The 17,636-nt window shown below is 39.8% G+C and overlaps 1 protein-coding gene across 9 annotated transcripts in view; it reads right to left on the bottom strand.

The window, feature by feature from the left end:
• The window catches only part of LOC125461299 (extracellular sulfatase Sulf-2-like), a 299,570-nt gene that overhangs the window by 103,357 nt on the left and 178,577 nt on the right, over positions 1-17,636 (bottom strand). For 8 of the 9 annotated variants that reach the window (XM_048549894.2, XM_048549900.2, XM_048549899.2 and 5 more), the window contains one exon: positions 2,374-2,616. In XM_048549894.2, the coding sequence (XP_048405851.1) occupies positions 2,374-2,545 (172 nt within the window). In that variant the 5' untranslated portion in view covers positions 2,546-2,616. Of the gene's footprint in view, positions 1-2,373; positions 2,617-5,784; positions 5,893-17,636 lie in introns of those variants that run through there. The other variant, XM_048549898.2, reaches the window with a different exon arrangement.

Genomic DNA, 17,636 nt, shown 5'->3' with positions numbered 1-17,636 from the left:
TAACTTTAAAGACTTTGGAAAAAAGAACACTGGCATGGACTATTTTCTAAAATGGTGAGAAAATTCGCAAATCACAAGTGCAAAGGGATCTGGGAGTGTTGGTCCAGGATTCTCTAAAGGTTAACTTGCAGGTAGAGTCCGTAATTAAGAAAGCGAATGTAATGTTGTCATTTATTTCAAGAGGGTTGGAATATAAAAGCAGCGATGTGCTTCTGAGGCTTTATAAGGCTCTAGTTAGGTCCCATTTAGAATACTGTGTCCAATTTTGGGCCCCACACCTCAGGAAGGACATACTAGCCCTGGAGTGCGTCCAGCGGAGATTGACATGGATGATCCCTGGAATGGTAGGTTTAGTGTATGATGAACGGCTAAGGATCCTGGGATTGTACTCATTAGAGTTTAGAAAGTTGAGGGGAGATCCAATAGAAACTTACAAGATAATGTATGGTTTAGAAGGGATGGATGCCAGGAAGTTGTTTCCGTTTGGCGGGGAGACTAGGACCCGTGGGCACAGCCTTAAAATTAGAGGGGGTAAATTTAAAACTGAAACGAGACGACATTTCTTCAACCAGAGAGTGGTGGGCTTGTGGAATTCATTGCCGCAGAGTGCAGTGGAGGCCGGGACGTTGGAGGTCTTCAAGGCAGAGATCGACAAATTCTTGATCTCAAAAGGAATCAAGGGCTACGGGGAGAGCGCAGGGAAGTGGTGTTGAAATGCCCATCAGCCATGATTTAAATGGCGGAGTGGGCTTGATGGGCCGAATGGCCTTACTTCCACTCCTATGTCTTATGGTCTTATGGACTAAAAGGACTAACCCCTCTTACTTATGTAAGCTCAGACATTTAATAGACATTTAATCCAATCAGGAGTAACACCCAGCATTTAGCAAGTGTTTAAACCATCTCCTGCTTCCCCCGGACAAATGTCACGCAAATTTCTGTACAATTGATACAACTACAGCTAAAATTTTAATGGTGTACGCAAAAAAGGTGTATAAAAGAGGCTACTATAAAACCGTAGTGTGGATTTCATCACCATCATGAACTGTGCCATTGTGGATGCTCAATAAAGAGGCTAATTTCACCACTCACCGACCCTGGTCACTAATGAACACGATGCCACAATTCCGAGGGGAAGGCAATCTCTCTCTCTCTCTCTCTCTCACACTCCCCCCCCCAATACCCCACCCTCTTCTGTAATGGCATCCAAAATCCTGGAGGCATATTGTCTTGTAAATTGCACCATCATCGAACCTGCTTGAAGCTTTTTCCAATATTGAGTACAGGTAGAATACAGTATCCTTTCAAGGAGTACAGTCTAGCTTTAAATAGTGTAGGCTAGCTTTAATCGATATTCGCTTTGAATCAAGGGCCACAGCCTGAGATGTGCAGTCACTCAGCAGTATAGTTAGTGCACGCAGCACCAGTGTGCATCATTTCATCCAGGCACAGGAGAATTGCACATCTTGATCCCTGTACATAAATTCAAGGACTATTCAACTTAAATCCTTCTACTGCTAGCATGGAGACAGATTTTCATAAGATGCAAGGGTGAACTTGTTTTCATTATTCAATAACTTGGCGGGGGGGGGAAGAGTTATAGTCAATAACAAGGGGGAATACATGTCAAATTTTCACAAAAGAAGAAATTAAAATATAAATAGTTATAATGAATTACACAGTAGATGAACAATATGGGGCTAAATGGATAACACATTCAGTTAGCTGGTACCAATGTGATGGACAAAATTTTCTCATTTTGTGGCATTAAATACTTAATTCACTATAACCATGTTGCTTCTCATATTGTGATAATATTGTATGGTGTTGCCAGAGCAACAAAACAACATAGCAGTAACTGTCTTCTCCAAACACCTCAACCAACACGAGTAGAGCTACTAGTTTGCATTTTCACAGAAAAAAAAACACTGGAATCCTGACTTCTGTGACCTGGGAATTCCAAAGTATCCTATGCCCAGTTGGAAAAAGCAATAAGTCTGGTCATGGCTTAGTCAATTGGCACAGGCCAGCACTCCGGCAAACTTACCGGATGTGTGAAGGATCTCTTGGCTCACAGCTAAGTTATGAGTGAAGTATTCCTGAGGAATATTTGGACTGAACTCAATGTTCAATGCACTACTGCCAAGCAGAAGCGTCAAGGCACACTAAATTTGTACATAGGAAAGGGACAAGTACAGAAGACAAATAATATTGCAACTGGAAGCAAAGGACAATATAAACAAACAAATCATTTCAACCCATGAGGCCAGATGGTCGATTTATCGGTTACTATGTTGGCTAAACTGGTACAAATTCAATAAAGGCAGTAAACTAGCTGATTTTATTTTTAAAAAAATGTTAAATTGTTCTTACCAAGTTCGACATCCTGGTCATCGGTGTAAATGAGGATGATGTTTGGTCTAATATTCCTGCGATCTCGTTGAAATCGGCCTTTCAATCGCTGAGAAAGGACAGCTAACCCGGGACTCACAAAAGCAACAAGCCCCAACACAATCAATCCAAAGGCAAGTCTTGACTGTGACATTTTGTCTCACTCAAGACCTCTTGTCCTTCCGGGGTTAGGAAAGGAATTCCCTTCTTCGTTTACTTTCAGCTCTGCAATTTAAAAAAAATAACAGTAATGTCATATCTTACAAGAAGCATATTATCTGATCATTCCTCTTCCCTCAGTGCTGAGGAAGCTAGCTCAATGCATTCATGATATTGTACACCATTTCCTTTTCTTATTTTGTTTGAAGTTTAGACACAAATTTGCAGAATATTCTGAAAATCTTGGGGTAAAAATTAGGCATGATCTTCTTTTAATCATCGACGATGCTAGAGAAGGACCCAAATGTGCCCTGGGCTTTATCGCAGTAATTCAGATGAGTTGGAAGGGCCTGTTGTGCCTTCCAAGGTACAAGCTGCTAATTTCAGCATGAATTTTGGACAGTAGTCTTTAGGGAGCAGGTCAGGGGCAAGGGGAAGGAAAAAAAAAGGACAGTAGGGGAGAAGCAGAGGGTGATCATAGATTTCCAGCGCAGTGCATCTAGACTGCTCTACCTAGATCCACATCAACTGCAAAGAAAGGTGATATACCCACATCTTTCATGGCAACTGTTTCTTAGGTTACATCCAGTGGAAAACTTATATGGAGGAGGAGTTTCAATCCCTTTCAACTTCGGCAGCCTAATTATGTAGAGGTGTTTTAAATTAGGCATAAAGCCCTTCACTGTCACATGTTCCCCAATATGGCGCTGGATATTGCCATCATCTTGCACAACAGGTCATTTTTAATTTAGACTCCATTCTCAAAGGGCAGACTCAGCGACAAATATATGTTGATGCCGTAATGATATGGGCGCCAAAGATAAAGTTTGCACTTAGATGAAAACTGTGTGGTAACATCATATCAAGTAAAACAGAGGACATGTCAAAATGCAGGTTCAAAACAAATCAATAAAGATCTAATACAGTTCAGAATTGCTATTCTGTATCCAATAAAAACATGGAAAACAAACATGGTGAATATGACATTACAATGAACAGCCAGTGGAATGCATTCTGTGCGTTCGCATCTTAGTGATCGTTTCAACAGCAGGGAAAAATCTGGTGCTTAATAACCTTTGACTCAGTTATTACTTAATAGATGCCCAACCAGTCTTTATCTCAAAATAATGACGTCCTAGTCAGGCAAAGAGAATTTAAACAATAACAATGAATGGTGATTATGTCCACAGCATTAGAATTTTATTCGAAGTGCACAGATGCCAAGAGAATTTAAAATCATGAATAGTAATACATGGATTTATAATGCTGCAGCAGACAATGCGAACACAAATATACCTTTGAAAAAAGCAATGGGCATAAAAGATATGTATTAAACAGAAACAGAACCTGAAAAAGCTTGAAATGCGCAACTGGCTAAGTAGTGTCCGTCAAGAGAGGAAAACAGAGCTACTGTTTCAGGCCGATGATCATTTCAAGCTGATGAATAGTCATTGACCTGAAACATTTGGCATAACCTTGTGGCAAACTTCGTGGCTGGGGGTCTTTAATTTGGTGGGAGGGTGGCAGATGGGATGAACAATAGAGATTCTGCAGTGGATTTTAAAGGCTGAAGGGTTCACCTCACCCACAGAGCTTGACAAGCACACCTGGATGGACTTTGATGTGGGTTCCTGAGAGAAGCTGGTTGAATCTCTCATTCCCAATGTCAGGAACAGGGCCGTTGTCAACTGATACCTACTGCTGGTTGATCACTTCCCAGTCCTAATGGCCCCATCCCCAACTGCCACCATTTCCCTCTGCCTGAATCCCTCCATGATATGATACCCCAGGTGGGGGTCATATTGGCAAGAATCAATGCCTCATCGGTGAGTTGCTCAATACAGGAGGCCACTGACCTTCTGAGGATGGGATAAACCCCTTTTCCTGCCAACAGCCAGTGGAGTGGGACCTTTAGTGTCTGCCCTCACAGGGGGAAAAAAAAATTGGCTGCATAGGGAGAAGCCTTTAAAGTGACCACTTAAAGAGGGAGGTGATGGCCTAATAGTTTTATTGCTGAACTATTAATCCAGAGACCCTGGTAATGTCCCAGGGACTTGAGTTCATGTCTTGTCATGGCAGATAGTGGATATTGAATTCAGCAAATGTCTGGATTTAGGAGCCCAAGGATGACCATGAAACCATTGTCCATTGTCAGAAAAGCCCATCTGGTTCACTAATGCCTTTTAGAGAAGGAAATTTCCATTTTTACCTGGTCTGGACTACACATGACTCCAGGTCCACAGCAATGTAGTCAACATTTAACTGCCTTCTGGGCAATTAGGAATGGGTAGTAAATACCAGTGATGCTGACATCCACGAATGTAAAAAAGAAACATGTACTTCAATTACCCAAGGACAGGCATGTACCTGACGCCTTCCCACCATGAGTAAAATTGGCGTGAGGTGCAGATATGTAAGCACTGGTACTGGTTCTACACCCAAATACACATCCCATGCCTACCAAGCAGTCCACCAGGGAAGCATAAAATTTTGCCTATCAAATAATCCCACTCGAAACAGCTGCCACTCAAAGCAGGAAATCAAAATGACCAATAAACATACTGTGCATGAAAACTTTCTCCAATCTACTGCATGTAGCGGATTTAACTAGGAGTCTTTATTTACACCTGGTCCATGTAACGATCCTTTACATGAAACAATTTTATACATCCATATATAATTTAAACTGAACTATGATTACTTATGCAGGAATACTTGAAGTAGTAATAAGCATTAAGAGTTTCCATTTACAGTTAAAACATAGTTTTCTGTTGAAAAATTGTGCAATAAATGTTTATTTCTGGCCATCCTGCCCTACATATCTCACATACACTGCAGACACTAGAGTTAACCAGTTAATACCAGCGACCGATCTATTGGAGAACTTCAAATACTGTTCATTGAAGCTTTAACTTCCTCAATCTTTATCTTTTTCTCATGATCAAATTTTTCACTAACTTGATAAAATACACTAAGATAAACAGTCATTTTACTGAATCGGTTAGTTCAGCAGAGGAGGAAGTACAAAGCTCGAAGGCAGTACTGCTGATCATTACACTTCAGTACCTTAACTGTCTTTTGTTTTGTTACAAATACTATCTTCATTCAATCTGTATGAAGCTATTTTCTTGAATATATCACTTATCAGATTATCAGCACTGAGCTAGTGGCAGAAACAAAGTGACGCTTCTTTATTAAATGTGCTGTAGACATTTCTCAGCATTATCTTCTTACCTCATTTACTGAGTCCTTTCTACAGCTTCTATCTCCAGAGCGCGTTCAGTGCAATCTCTCAGCGCTCTTTCAGATGTTGCCAGTCAGTCACATGAGCTCAATATCCTTGGCCCTTGCAAATGTACTGACTTAATTTCACTGTTTTAGCTCCTATACATCCCGTTTCAATAACTGAAACTGGAGGTCATGCTCTGCAATTTGCCACCATGTGGCCATTCTATCTTGCAGTTAAGCTGAGATTTATTTTGAATGTATACACTGCACAAGGGATTTAAATACCGAGTAACAATAAAACATCCTGTCATCTATATTAGACTAGTCCTTAATCCTCAAAGCAGCAGAGGCATTGGTACAGGCTTTATACTAAAGAATATCAGCGCTGTATTTCATTGGTCAAATGCTTTTTACATGTTGCATTTACAGTCCTGTATTTCCTTAAAGGATATTTTAATATAGTCAGTTCTAAATTAACACCAAAATAATTAAAATTACAGACGTGAACAGCTGAACTCCACAATTTTACAACTGCTCAATAAATTGAAGAAAAGAAACAGGAAAACAAAAAGAACTTTCTCTTGCCGGAATGCTGGAATTATATAGCATATGATATATATGCTATATAATTCCAGCACAATTGCATGGAATCAGAAATGCAGAATCTCAACTAATCTGCAAAACTATGAAGCCAACTGTTCAGCTGGAAAAAGAGCAAAATTCTGCTGGAAATTTGAAATCAAAACAAAGTACTGGAGAAACTCAGCAGGTCTGTAAGCATTGTGGACAGTAAACAGGAAACACACACAAAGCCTTAACTCTGGTTCTCTCAAAAGAATCTGCTGAATTCTCCAGCCCTTTGACTTTGTTCAAATACCAATGCTGATGCTATCAGTAACCTCTACTGAAATGGCCACAATATTCAATAACTCAGAAACTGATCTGTATATATTTTGTTAAATTTTATACTTATGGATCCACCTCTTATTTATAATCTGTGTGTGTATGCTACATGGCTAATTTTTCTTTGCTTACTAAGAAACTGTTTCTTTTTGTTAATTCATGAATGTATGGTTAAATTGGCTTCTTCTAAAACACAAATTAATTTGATGCTGGGAATACGATTGCCACTTGGGAAGAAATCAGTTTTTAAATCAACATTGCTGCAGCTAATAAGGTGGCCGGATGAATGAAAACAAAATGGGAATCAGCATCTTTCTCAATTCCCTGCCTTCTGCAGGTGTGAAAGTGGCAACTTAAGGCCTTTAAATGACTCGGACTTCTCTAGTTAAAGGCTATATTTGGTCTGGGGGAGGGGGGGTTGATGTCAAGGAGATCACTTATGGACTTTCTTGCATTGAATTTAATTGCTGTGGTGGTACATGGACATGAATCTCTCTCTCCTGGAACAATCCTGTTCAATTATTCTTCGTTACCACCACCTCAAAGGAGGGGAATGATATACACAATGGCTCAGGCCAGATACTATGCTCCATACAGTGGCATTCTAAGTCGAACAAGACTGCAAGTGACTGTGTATGGCAAGGGCACAGAGAGGGATTGAGCAGCTTGATCATAAAGAGTAGGAAACCTGTTTAAGCAAGTGTTGTATAATAGCAACTGTGAGCTTTGTGTAGAAGCAAACAGAACATAGTTCATTAAAAGGGTTAAGAATGGAATGGAGCTAAATTGCCAGTTTGCATGGAGAGATTGTCACTCAAACATACTGAGTTGAGGTTCATATTGTAGCTATAGATTCAGTAACTCTCATTAAACTCAAGTGAAGAATGACTTCATTAGATAAATGGAATTTTGCATACGTACAAGCCAAACACAAGTCAGAGATGGTCAATCACATATCGATTCCTATAATAGCCAAAAGGAGAAATTTAGCCAAGTGCTAAAAAACAAATGATGGTTGATTTTTGTGTAACTGAATGCTAACATAATAAATGGAGAGCATTAAAGAACAGCTGCAATCTCATACAAACAAATGTAGATTTAACGAACCTTAGGTGTTCCAGTTGACTACAGGAGGGAATATCATTATGTTGATTGATACTTAAACCTTAGCTTCACTATTATAATCAAATACTGGTCTGTTTTTTTTAAATACATACAGAATCAGCTTGTCATAATGCCACTAGATCAACGTGTTTCCAGACATCTCATACTCACGGACAAGAAAAAAAATCTTTGAGTTGGTTTTAAAGTGTAAACTTTCCTAAATGCATTCTTATGTAAAACTTCTAATTAAATTGTAGCTAGATTCGGAAACCCTGTTCAAGAAAATAAACTGCTTGAATACAAGACACATTTATTTTGTAAAACTGTATTGCCCTTTTTAAACATAGCATTTATTAATTTCACAATTGGTTTCATAACCAGTAGAGTACTGGAAAATAGACAGATATTCTCTGTTGGTTCAGATCTGATGGTCAGAGTTACCTCCTCCTGTGTCCTAAACGGTTCTACACATTCTAAAACAGATATATATCTATCCTACATATCCCAATAAAAAAATCTCAATAACCAAAAAGGTTGGATTACAACATCTGGATGTACAAAGCACAAAAATTTGCATGCTTAAGTTCTGCAGCATTGTTTCAATTAGGATGCAAACCCAAAATTTCTCCAGTGCTGTCTGGCATTCAACCAGTTTCCTGATCAAATCAGCAATTTTCCTTCGTGAAGTTAAATTTTAGGTAAGACCCGCTTATAAAAGGGCTTTATCAAATGCCTCACTTCTTCAAAACCTACAATCAGGTTCATTGAGCATGAGCTACTGCTTACAAATCCATGCAGGCTTGCTCTGGGGCATTCGAAAATTTGGTGTTCAATCACCCTAAACTCAATTATAGATTTTAGCAATTTCCAAACAGATGTTAGACTAACTGTTCTATAATTCTGCGGTTGCCTGGTCACCTACATCAAATCAGCAGAGTGATTGACCGATCTGAAGAAATGGTTTCCAAACTGAGACATGTTTGAGACAGATTACAGTGAGTCATCTGCAATATTGTCACTTACTTTCTTTAAAACTCTGGGATAGGAACCAGCTGGCCCTCAGAATTTGATATGCTTTAGTCATTTTCTTCCTTGCTTGTATTTTGTTTAAGTTAACTTTGTTAATTAAGCATTGGTTTCTTTGGAATGTCTTGGTTTCATTGAAAATATCATTATTATTAGTTTTCAGGAGGCCTCTTTTCTCAATTTATTTGTAAAATTTTAAATGTACAACTCCTGTTTAGTGGTGACCCACAGATGTTGGGGAATATCTAACAGAAAAGCAAGGTCTCTTGTGGTTAATGTGGTTATTGCCTGCAACTGCAATGAAACAGATATCATTTGACACTTAAAAGCTGAAGTGTGTTCACGATTATCCAATTTACATTGGATGCAGGCAGGCCCCACTTCAGCGCTGCATTATTGACCTCTGATGTAGTTGCACACAAATAGATTCACTCAGTTTTCCAAATAGGCCATTTCTTTAAAAGTGATGCATTTTAAACCAGTGTGTTCTATAATGAAGAGAATTACTTTTAAATTGCTCCTTATTATGGAAAGTACATTACTGCCATTAAAAGAAATGAGCAATGAATGATCTGGAGTCAAGAATGGACAATAGATCACAACTAGTTGCTACACCTCATTACCTTCTGTGATATGATTTTTTAAAAGGATACAAACTGTCTGCAACTTTACAAATAAGTTACTTTCTAGATGACAAGCAAATCAAAAAAACTGAAGATTTAAGCTGCAAAATGATTTTTTAAGAAATAAAACAAATTTGTGGCCTGCTGAGCATGGATAAAACATTGACAATTTGAAAGATTAATATTCTCCCACCAGAAGCCCTAGATTAAAATTTATGGAGGGAGTTACTAATTCATTTACATGTTGCGGAGTTTATTGAAGATACTTAACATTGCATTTGAAATAATATGGTCTAGCACAATTGGGCAATGTCAAATCCTAGAAAGTTTGTCTGAAGAGTTTGTTTGTAAAATATTAATCCAGAATAACTTCCAAACAGCTGATCTGTAAGCCAATCATATCCTCATACACCTTCCTAAAAGTATTGAAATAAAGTTTGTAAGAAACTTGGCATGCCATTTTCAATGCAAGCAAATTGGGTGAGCTCCGGCACCCAGTCTGGAGGTGATGGCTACAAGGTTCACTTGCATTGGTCATTGCAACTCACATTGTGTGGTGACAGAAGGGATTACAGCTGGAGTTTTGCGCTCCATGGATGGGGATCCAGTTGCATTCTGGCAGAAATTATTTGGAGCAGTAAAGTTGTATATTTGCTCTATACCTCCAACTGATGTTCAAACATACTTCCTGTCCTCCTCAGGTCACTTAGTAGTAGGTTCCACCAACAGGCAACTGCAGCAGCTGATTATAGTTGGAGTAGGTAATTAATGCAAGTTTTTTATACTTTAATGCTGTCACCTATAGATCAGATCTACATTCATCTTCCACTATCTCTGCCACATCCCCCATTTCCACCACCTGTTTGTGACTGTCAACAGTTTTCAATCATTGACAAGGCATAATCCATCAGATATTTGAATAAGGAATTAGTTTCTTGAAAAACATGTTAAAGAATCCAAGCAGCATGCAATAGATTGGGATTGGTATGCAGTGCTCTTGGAGAAAACTGATTGGCCAAATAATTTGCTTCTGTAGTAGAACATTCTAGAGCCATCAGAAAACGTATATGTACTTGATTCACAAAACAGCCACCTCTTTCAAGATTGACACACACATACTTGCACAAAGTAGCTGAAAGATGAGACCATATTTCTCTATCAGCTTTAATGCGATTAACGAAAACTGGCACTCTCTTGGCTTCAAAGTTAATTTTCCTTCAGTTACAGTCTGCAATTCAGTTCAAAATTGGTGATGAACCTTTGGTGTTACATCTGAGCCAACCAAATTAATTGTCAGGCATTTAACAAACAAAACATAACAATCTACAACAATTCACAGTCACAAACATTCAAAGTGGAGCTGAAATGAAGTGTTCGAATTAAGAGATAATAGAAACTGCTGATGCAGGAGAATCTGGGATAACAAGGTGTAGAGCTGGATGAACACAGCAGGCCAAGGAGCATCAGAGGAGCAGGAAAGCTGGCGTTTTGGGTCTAGACCTTTCATCAGAAAATGTTTTTCTGATGATTTTTTGATGAATGGTCTAGGCCTTAAACATCAGCTTTAGTGCTCCTAAGATGCTGCTTGGCCTGCTGTGTTCATCCAGCTCCACACCTCGTTATCTTTTATGTTAGAGGTAAGTCCCAGTTCTTGGCTCAATCCCATCTTTGTCATATTTTCCTGAATGTAAATCAATAGGGTCCTGATCATTATCAGCAAAAGGAATAAATATTTCCTCTGAACGTTTTTTACTGACACAGAGGTTATGGAGACAGCCAGTCCCTGCTGCCGATGCCTTGCCAGAATCAATATACGTGGTTTGAATTTATTCAGTTAACTAATACTGTCCTGCTGGGCTTCCATGGCAAACATGGTTGAACCAATCAGTATTACTTTCTTCATGCTGGAGAATAAATAATTATTTCCTCCTTAGAATTGGTTTTCTGGTGTTTCGGTCCTGATGTGTATGACGCAACATGGTTTAACTTTGCCTCTCTTTTCAGCAATAATTAAGTTCTGTAGCACCGAACAATTAAATAACAAATACTATGCACATGGTGGCAATACTGTAGCAGCTTATTTTCAATGACGTTGGTTTTTTTTCTACTAGTTAGCTTAAATGAATGTGGTTTATTTTGGTGAATTCAGTGTTCAAATTTAAAAGAACCATCAGCTCATTTCTTTTCCTCACTGAAGAATGATTAGTGATATTCCTAAGGGGACTGCTGCACAAGCTAGGCAGTGACCAACCCTAAGAGCATAGGCAAAAATCTATATTTAGAATTAAAGTGCCATCTCTGTGTCTTTCTGCTATTGATTCTGCTTTGCAATGGCCAGTCCCTCGACTGTGAAATTAAACTACTTAGCCATGAAAACCCACATCTGCTAAGTTGCTGACATGTTGATCTTTATTATATCCAAATTCCAATAAATTATTTACATTAATACCTACTTGCGTTATCTAACCTAAATTTTACATTCCTTCTCTACGGATTCATTTTAAAACCCGATTGGCAGTGGGTAAGGGTTGAAAATGTTCTTTTGACTGCAGTCTGTTGTGTTCCCATTTCAGTGTATCTTCCCTCCATTTTGTTGCTTAACAATTGGTGCATTCACACTATGTAAGCTTCATTTACACCTCACCTGAGGTGTCATCCATATTTTACTGGACACAAGGGATGTTCGTTAGACCCAATTATTTCAACGAGAGACCCACTCAGCTCCTCACTCCATTCAGGGCAGGACTGTGATTTAAAGTTGGCATGAGAAAGGGATGCCAGTGAATTCTGATAATCCACTAAGTAATAAGTTGTTCTGGGAATGGTGCATGGTAAGATGGGGTGGAAAGCGAGCATGAGATTTCCTATAGGACTGTGGCAGGTAAATATTAAGGCAAGTTTGCTAAGATATGGCAGGAGAACCTGCTAGGCTTCATGGCAACACCCACCAACCCCAAATAAAGAAGTGCAATACAACTCAGGCTTAGCTAAAGAAATGTTAGATCCAACCCTATGATACTTCAGGCTCCATTAAAAAAAAACTGCAGCAGAAGTTCTTCTCAAGCTAGCATTTTCTACAATTCATTCAAGGTACCATCCACAAACTAATTACAGATACATTGTAACTTTAAGTGCCAAGCTTAGCAGATGTAGTATATCCGTTACTTGCCTTTCATACATGTAAAGAATGATGCAGCACAGAATATAATCATTCAGCTCATTGTTTATTGGTTCGTTAGTGGAACCGTCCAGTTTACTCTCCCCTTTCTTTCCCTACGGCCCTGAAAAGTTTTCTTTTCTCCTTTTTATTTCTCCAAACATTTACTCAAATGTACTCTGAATCTTGCAGCCAAATCTGCTTCCACTACCCTTTCCGGCAATGTAGTGCACATCAGAGCAGGTCACAAGATAAAACGTTTCCTCATATCACTTCCAATTCTTTTGCTGAACACACTGATAAAGTAAATAGGGTCAGTAACCAGAAGACAAAGTAATTTATTGAGCATCTGTCAAATCTCTCCTCAACCCTCTCTGTCCCAACTTCATAACTGGCATCTCCAGTTTCTTCACACAATTGAGGTCCTTCATCTCTGATACTATTCCATTCCCTTTCCAAGGCTTTGACATTCTTCTTGAACTATTGTGGATATGGAGCTCCAGACAAAGCCTCATATGGTGCATTGGTAATGAATGGTATTCAAAATAGTTTACCACAAATACAAAAGCTAAAAAAGTAAATTTCACTATTCACGAATCAAGGATCCCACATGCTTTTCTAATAGCCCTTTGTACTTGACATGTCACTTTTAAAGTTTCATGGACATGTATCACAATTCACAGAAGATGCTGGAGTGCAGCACGAACACTGGCATTGATGGGTTGAGCTGAATGGCCGGTTTCTTGCCATATATCCTAATTAATATTTGATATTCCTGTGTGACCAATGTCTCTGGTCATGCATCTCTGGCCCTTGAATATTATACCAATCAGTTCATCAGTTCATTTTTCCAACATCCAACAAAAATGCATCATTTTACACTTTACTGCATTAAATGTCTGTTGCCATTTTACCAGTTGGTTTGCATATTGTTGAAGTCTGCTCCTACTATCCTCCGCATTGTTAGCCTCATTTTCGAAGTTCTTGTCATCTGCAAACTTTGAAAATATACCTTGCTCATGAATATCTCCAAAACAGTGGGTCTAACAGCAACCCCTGGGGAATACAGATAGCAGGAACTGCAGATGCTGGAGATCTGAGGCAACAAGCTGTAGAGCTGGATGAACACAGCAGGCCAAGCAGCATCCGAGGAGCAAGAAGGCTAACCTTTCAGACCTAGACACTTTTTCAGAAGTGGGAGATGGGAACTGGATTCTGAAATAAATTGGGAGAGAGGGAGAGGTGGATAGAAGATGGATAGAGGAGAAGATAGGTGGAGAGGAGACGGACAGGTCAAAGAGGCGGGGACGGAGCCAGTAGAGTTAAGTGTAGGTGGGGAGGTAGGGAGGGGATAGGTCAGTCCGGGGAGGACGGACAGGTCAAGGGGATGGGATGTATTTAGTAGGTAGGAGACGGGGGTGGGCCTTGGAGTGGGAGGAGGGACAGGTTAGTGAGGCGGGGATGAGCTGGGCTGGTTTTAGGATGTAGTAGGGGGGAGGAGAGATTTTAAAGCTTGTGAAATCCACATTGATACCATTGAGCTGCAGCGTTCCCAAGCAGAATATATGAGTTGCTGTTCCTGCAACCTTCGGGTAATATCGTTCTGGCACTGCAGAAGGTCCAGACGGACACGTCGTCTGAGAAATGGGAGCGGGAGTTGAAATGGTTCGCGACTGGGAGGTGCAGTTGTTAGTGCGAACTGAGCGTAGGTGTTCTGCAAAGTGGACCCCAAGCCTCTGCTTGGTTTGCTCCATGTACAGGAGGCCACAACAGGAACAGCGGATGCAGTATACCACATTAGCAGATGTGCAGGTGAACATCTGCTTGATGCGGAAAGTCTTCTTGGGGCCTAGCATGGGGGTGAATGTAGGAGCAGGTATAGCACTTCCTGCAATTGCAGGGAAAATTGCCGGGTGTGGTGGGGTTGGAGGGGAGTGTGGCACAGACAAGGGAGTCCCAGAGAGTGTGGTCCCTCTGGAAAGCAGATAAGGGTGGGGGGGGGAAAAATGTCTTTGGTGGTGGGGTTGGACTGCAGATGGCGGAAGTGTCAGAGGATGATGTGTTTGTGGGGTGGTACGTGAGGACAAGGGGGATTCTGTTTTGGTTGGTGTTGTGGGGAGTGGGTGTAAGGGATGAGTTGCGGGAAATGTGGGAGACACGGTCAAGGGCGTTCTCAACCACTGAGGAGGGGGAAGTTGCGGTCCTTGAAAAATGAGGACATCTGACACGTATGGGAGTGAAATGCCTCATCCTGGGAGCAGATGCGGCAGAGACGGCAAAGGAATTGGGAATAGGGGATGGTATTTTTGCAGGAAGGTGGGTGGGAGGTGGTGTATTCTAGGTAGCTGTGGGAGTCGGTGGGCTCGAAATGGACATCGGTTTCTAGGTTGTTGGCAGAGATGGAGACAGAGGGGTCCAGTAAGGAGAGAGGGGTATCGGAGGTGGTCCAGGTGAACCAAAGGTTGGGGTGGACGGTGTTGGTGAAGTTGATGAACTATTCGAGCCGTCCATCCTCCCTGGACTGACCTCTGCCCTCCCTACCTCCCCACCTACACTCACCTCTGCTTCCTCCATCCCCACGTCTTTGACCTGTCTGTCTCCTCTCCACCAATCTTCTCCTCTATCCGCCTCCCTCTCTTTATTTATTTATTTCAGAAACACCTTCCCTGCCCCCATTTCTGAAGGGTCTAGGCCCGAAGCATCAGCTTTCCTGCTCTTCTGATGCTGCTTGGCCTGCTGTGTTCATCCAGCTCTGTGTCTCGTTATCCGTGGGGAATAGAATTCAGATTTCCAGTCTGGAAAGCAACTTTTCGCCATCACTCTTTGCTTTCTAGCATTTAATCAATTATGAATCCATGCAGCCTTTATTGCTTTATCCCACTGGCTTTAATTTGGTTAATAATTATATTGTCATACTTTGTCAATCAACTTTGACCAGATTGCATGATTTGTTAGATGTCTGACCAGACAGGATCACTGTTCTACTTTGATGTCACACTGGAATAGCGCATTCCTGCGTGTGTTTGCAGCTTGCTCCATGTGACATTGGCATTCATTACCAAAGTGCCATTTATTTAATACCCATTCATCACCAAATGTCTTTGCCTCAGAGAATCTCCCCTTTGTGGTCCCTAATCTCCACAACATATTTATGTGGCTGTTTACTACTAATTTGTTTATAAAAGACCTGTGTTTTCTCACACCCCAGTTTTCAATTAGCTCCTAAGATCTAATCTGTACCTTCTATGTTCATTTCACATCCTTCCTACATTATGGAATGTACATATGTAATAACGCTCCACTTCTTATCTCATTTCAACTTCCACATCATTAATGATCCAGAGACCTCCAGTTTTGAATACTCTTTTTCAACTTCACCGCAATGGCGAGTTTGGGAAAAACAAAACGTTGTTTAATATGACCTAGACGTCCCCCGTCATGCAATATTTACTTTGTATTTGAAGCACCATAAAATGTCTATTGGACATTGAAATGCTTTTGTCCCTAGGCTCAAAATGTAGATGCTAACGCACCATGTGCAGGATCACTGTCACAAAATACCAGCAGCTAATATTTCAGCAGATTCTGAAGAAATAGTTGTTTATGATAGTGATCATCACAAATGGGTTTTGTTACCCTAATCAATAATCTCACCCATTTATGATATAAAAATAACTTCTTTAAAAATGAATTGTCAGCAAGCAAACTAATCAAGCAGGAACAAATAGAAAAGGGCAGTTGCCTCCTCAAATTATTATTAGGCCAACAAGAGAATTTTTTGCATCTTTTCCCACAGAATTGTTGGGAACAACTAGGCAATGATTGGCATGTCAATTATATACACAGCTTTAGGAGCCAGACTACAGACATCACAGGCAATTTACTGCCCCCATTGTAAACCCTCATGTCCAGACTGAATCACTCTCACAGATGACGACTCCTCACACACACAACCACATTGTCTCTATAAGCAATTTTCAGTCCAGAATTTCAAGCATAAGCTTCCATATTTCACCAAAGTAGCACGCTTGATCCAAAGTAAGGTTATAATCTTTCAGTTTACATTTACTTTTAATGAATGTCATTGAATCTTATATTGTTGCTTCAAAAGTTAATTTCTAAGCAACAATTCTGAATCGTGCAGCATGGGCCTGGAGATCAATAACCATATTTTCTAAGTGTCATCTTCGCAAAAAACCAAAATAGCTTGAAATGTAGCATTTATAGCATTGAAGTACATTTGTAACTTAACAGGTTATAGCACTTCCCTAACGCAAACAATCTTAAAGTTTCCAAAATAGCTAGTAATTTAATGAGTGTGGCTATTGGCATACAGGCTGTAACATTGTTTAAAAGGGAATTGGATGAACATTCAAAAAAGAATAATAAAACAAAAAGATGAAAGAAGGGAGCTTGTCAATGAATAGCTTGTCCAGAAGTTTAAGTGCTGAATGGCTTTCCTAATTTATATTGTGTGATTCTGCTTAAACACTTATATAGTTCTCAATAGAAACGAGCTCAACCTCAGTAGTTAATATTTCTCTCAGCATTTGCTGCAGAAGCAGCAATGGGATAGTGCAGAATGATATTGATTCTGAACTATAAAACTGTGCAATGAAGTCATGTAGTTGACTCTGATGCCAAAGTGCATATTTGAGGTTATCAGCATTTTCACAGTATGCAAAATTTATTATAGGTTTTTAAAAGTAATTTTACACTGAACACAAAAAGCTTGCAATAAACCTTATTAATCTTTCAGCTTTAAGTGTTGAAATTTAAAGTCTAGCATTTCTGTCTCCATGCTGGAATGTGGAGGACTCTATATTCCTCACTTCTGTATTCTGGTCTTGTACAACTATCTTAAGTCCCAGTAAATTCAAATATTAACATGATTTATAGGCAGAATAAATATTTTTATACACTGTAGCTGCAGGCACTAAAAATCCATCTTGTTAGTTCAGAATGTCACCACATACTATTCCATCTCTCAGCTAAAAGCAACTATAAATGGTAGATATTCTGAGATCCGTTATTTATTAACCAAA

The sequence above is a fragment of the Stegostoma tigrinum genome, chromosome 19 (assembly GCF_030684315.1).
Source record: "Stegostoma tigrinum isolate sSteTig4 chromosome 19, sSteTig4.hap1, whole genome shotgun sequence".
Lineage (NCBI taxonomy): Eukaryota > Metazoa > Chordata > Chondrichthyes > Orectolobiformes > Stegostomatidae > Stegostoma > Stegostoma tigrinum.
This window is presented reverse-complemented; position numbering and strand designations above follow the sequence as displayed.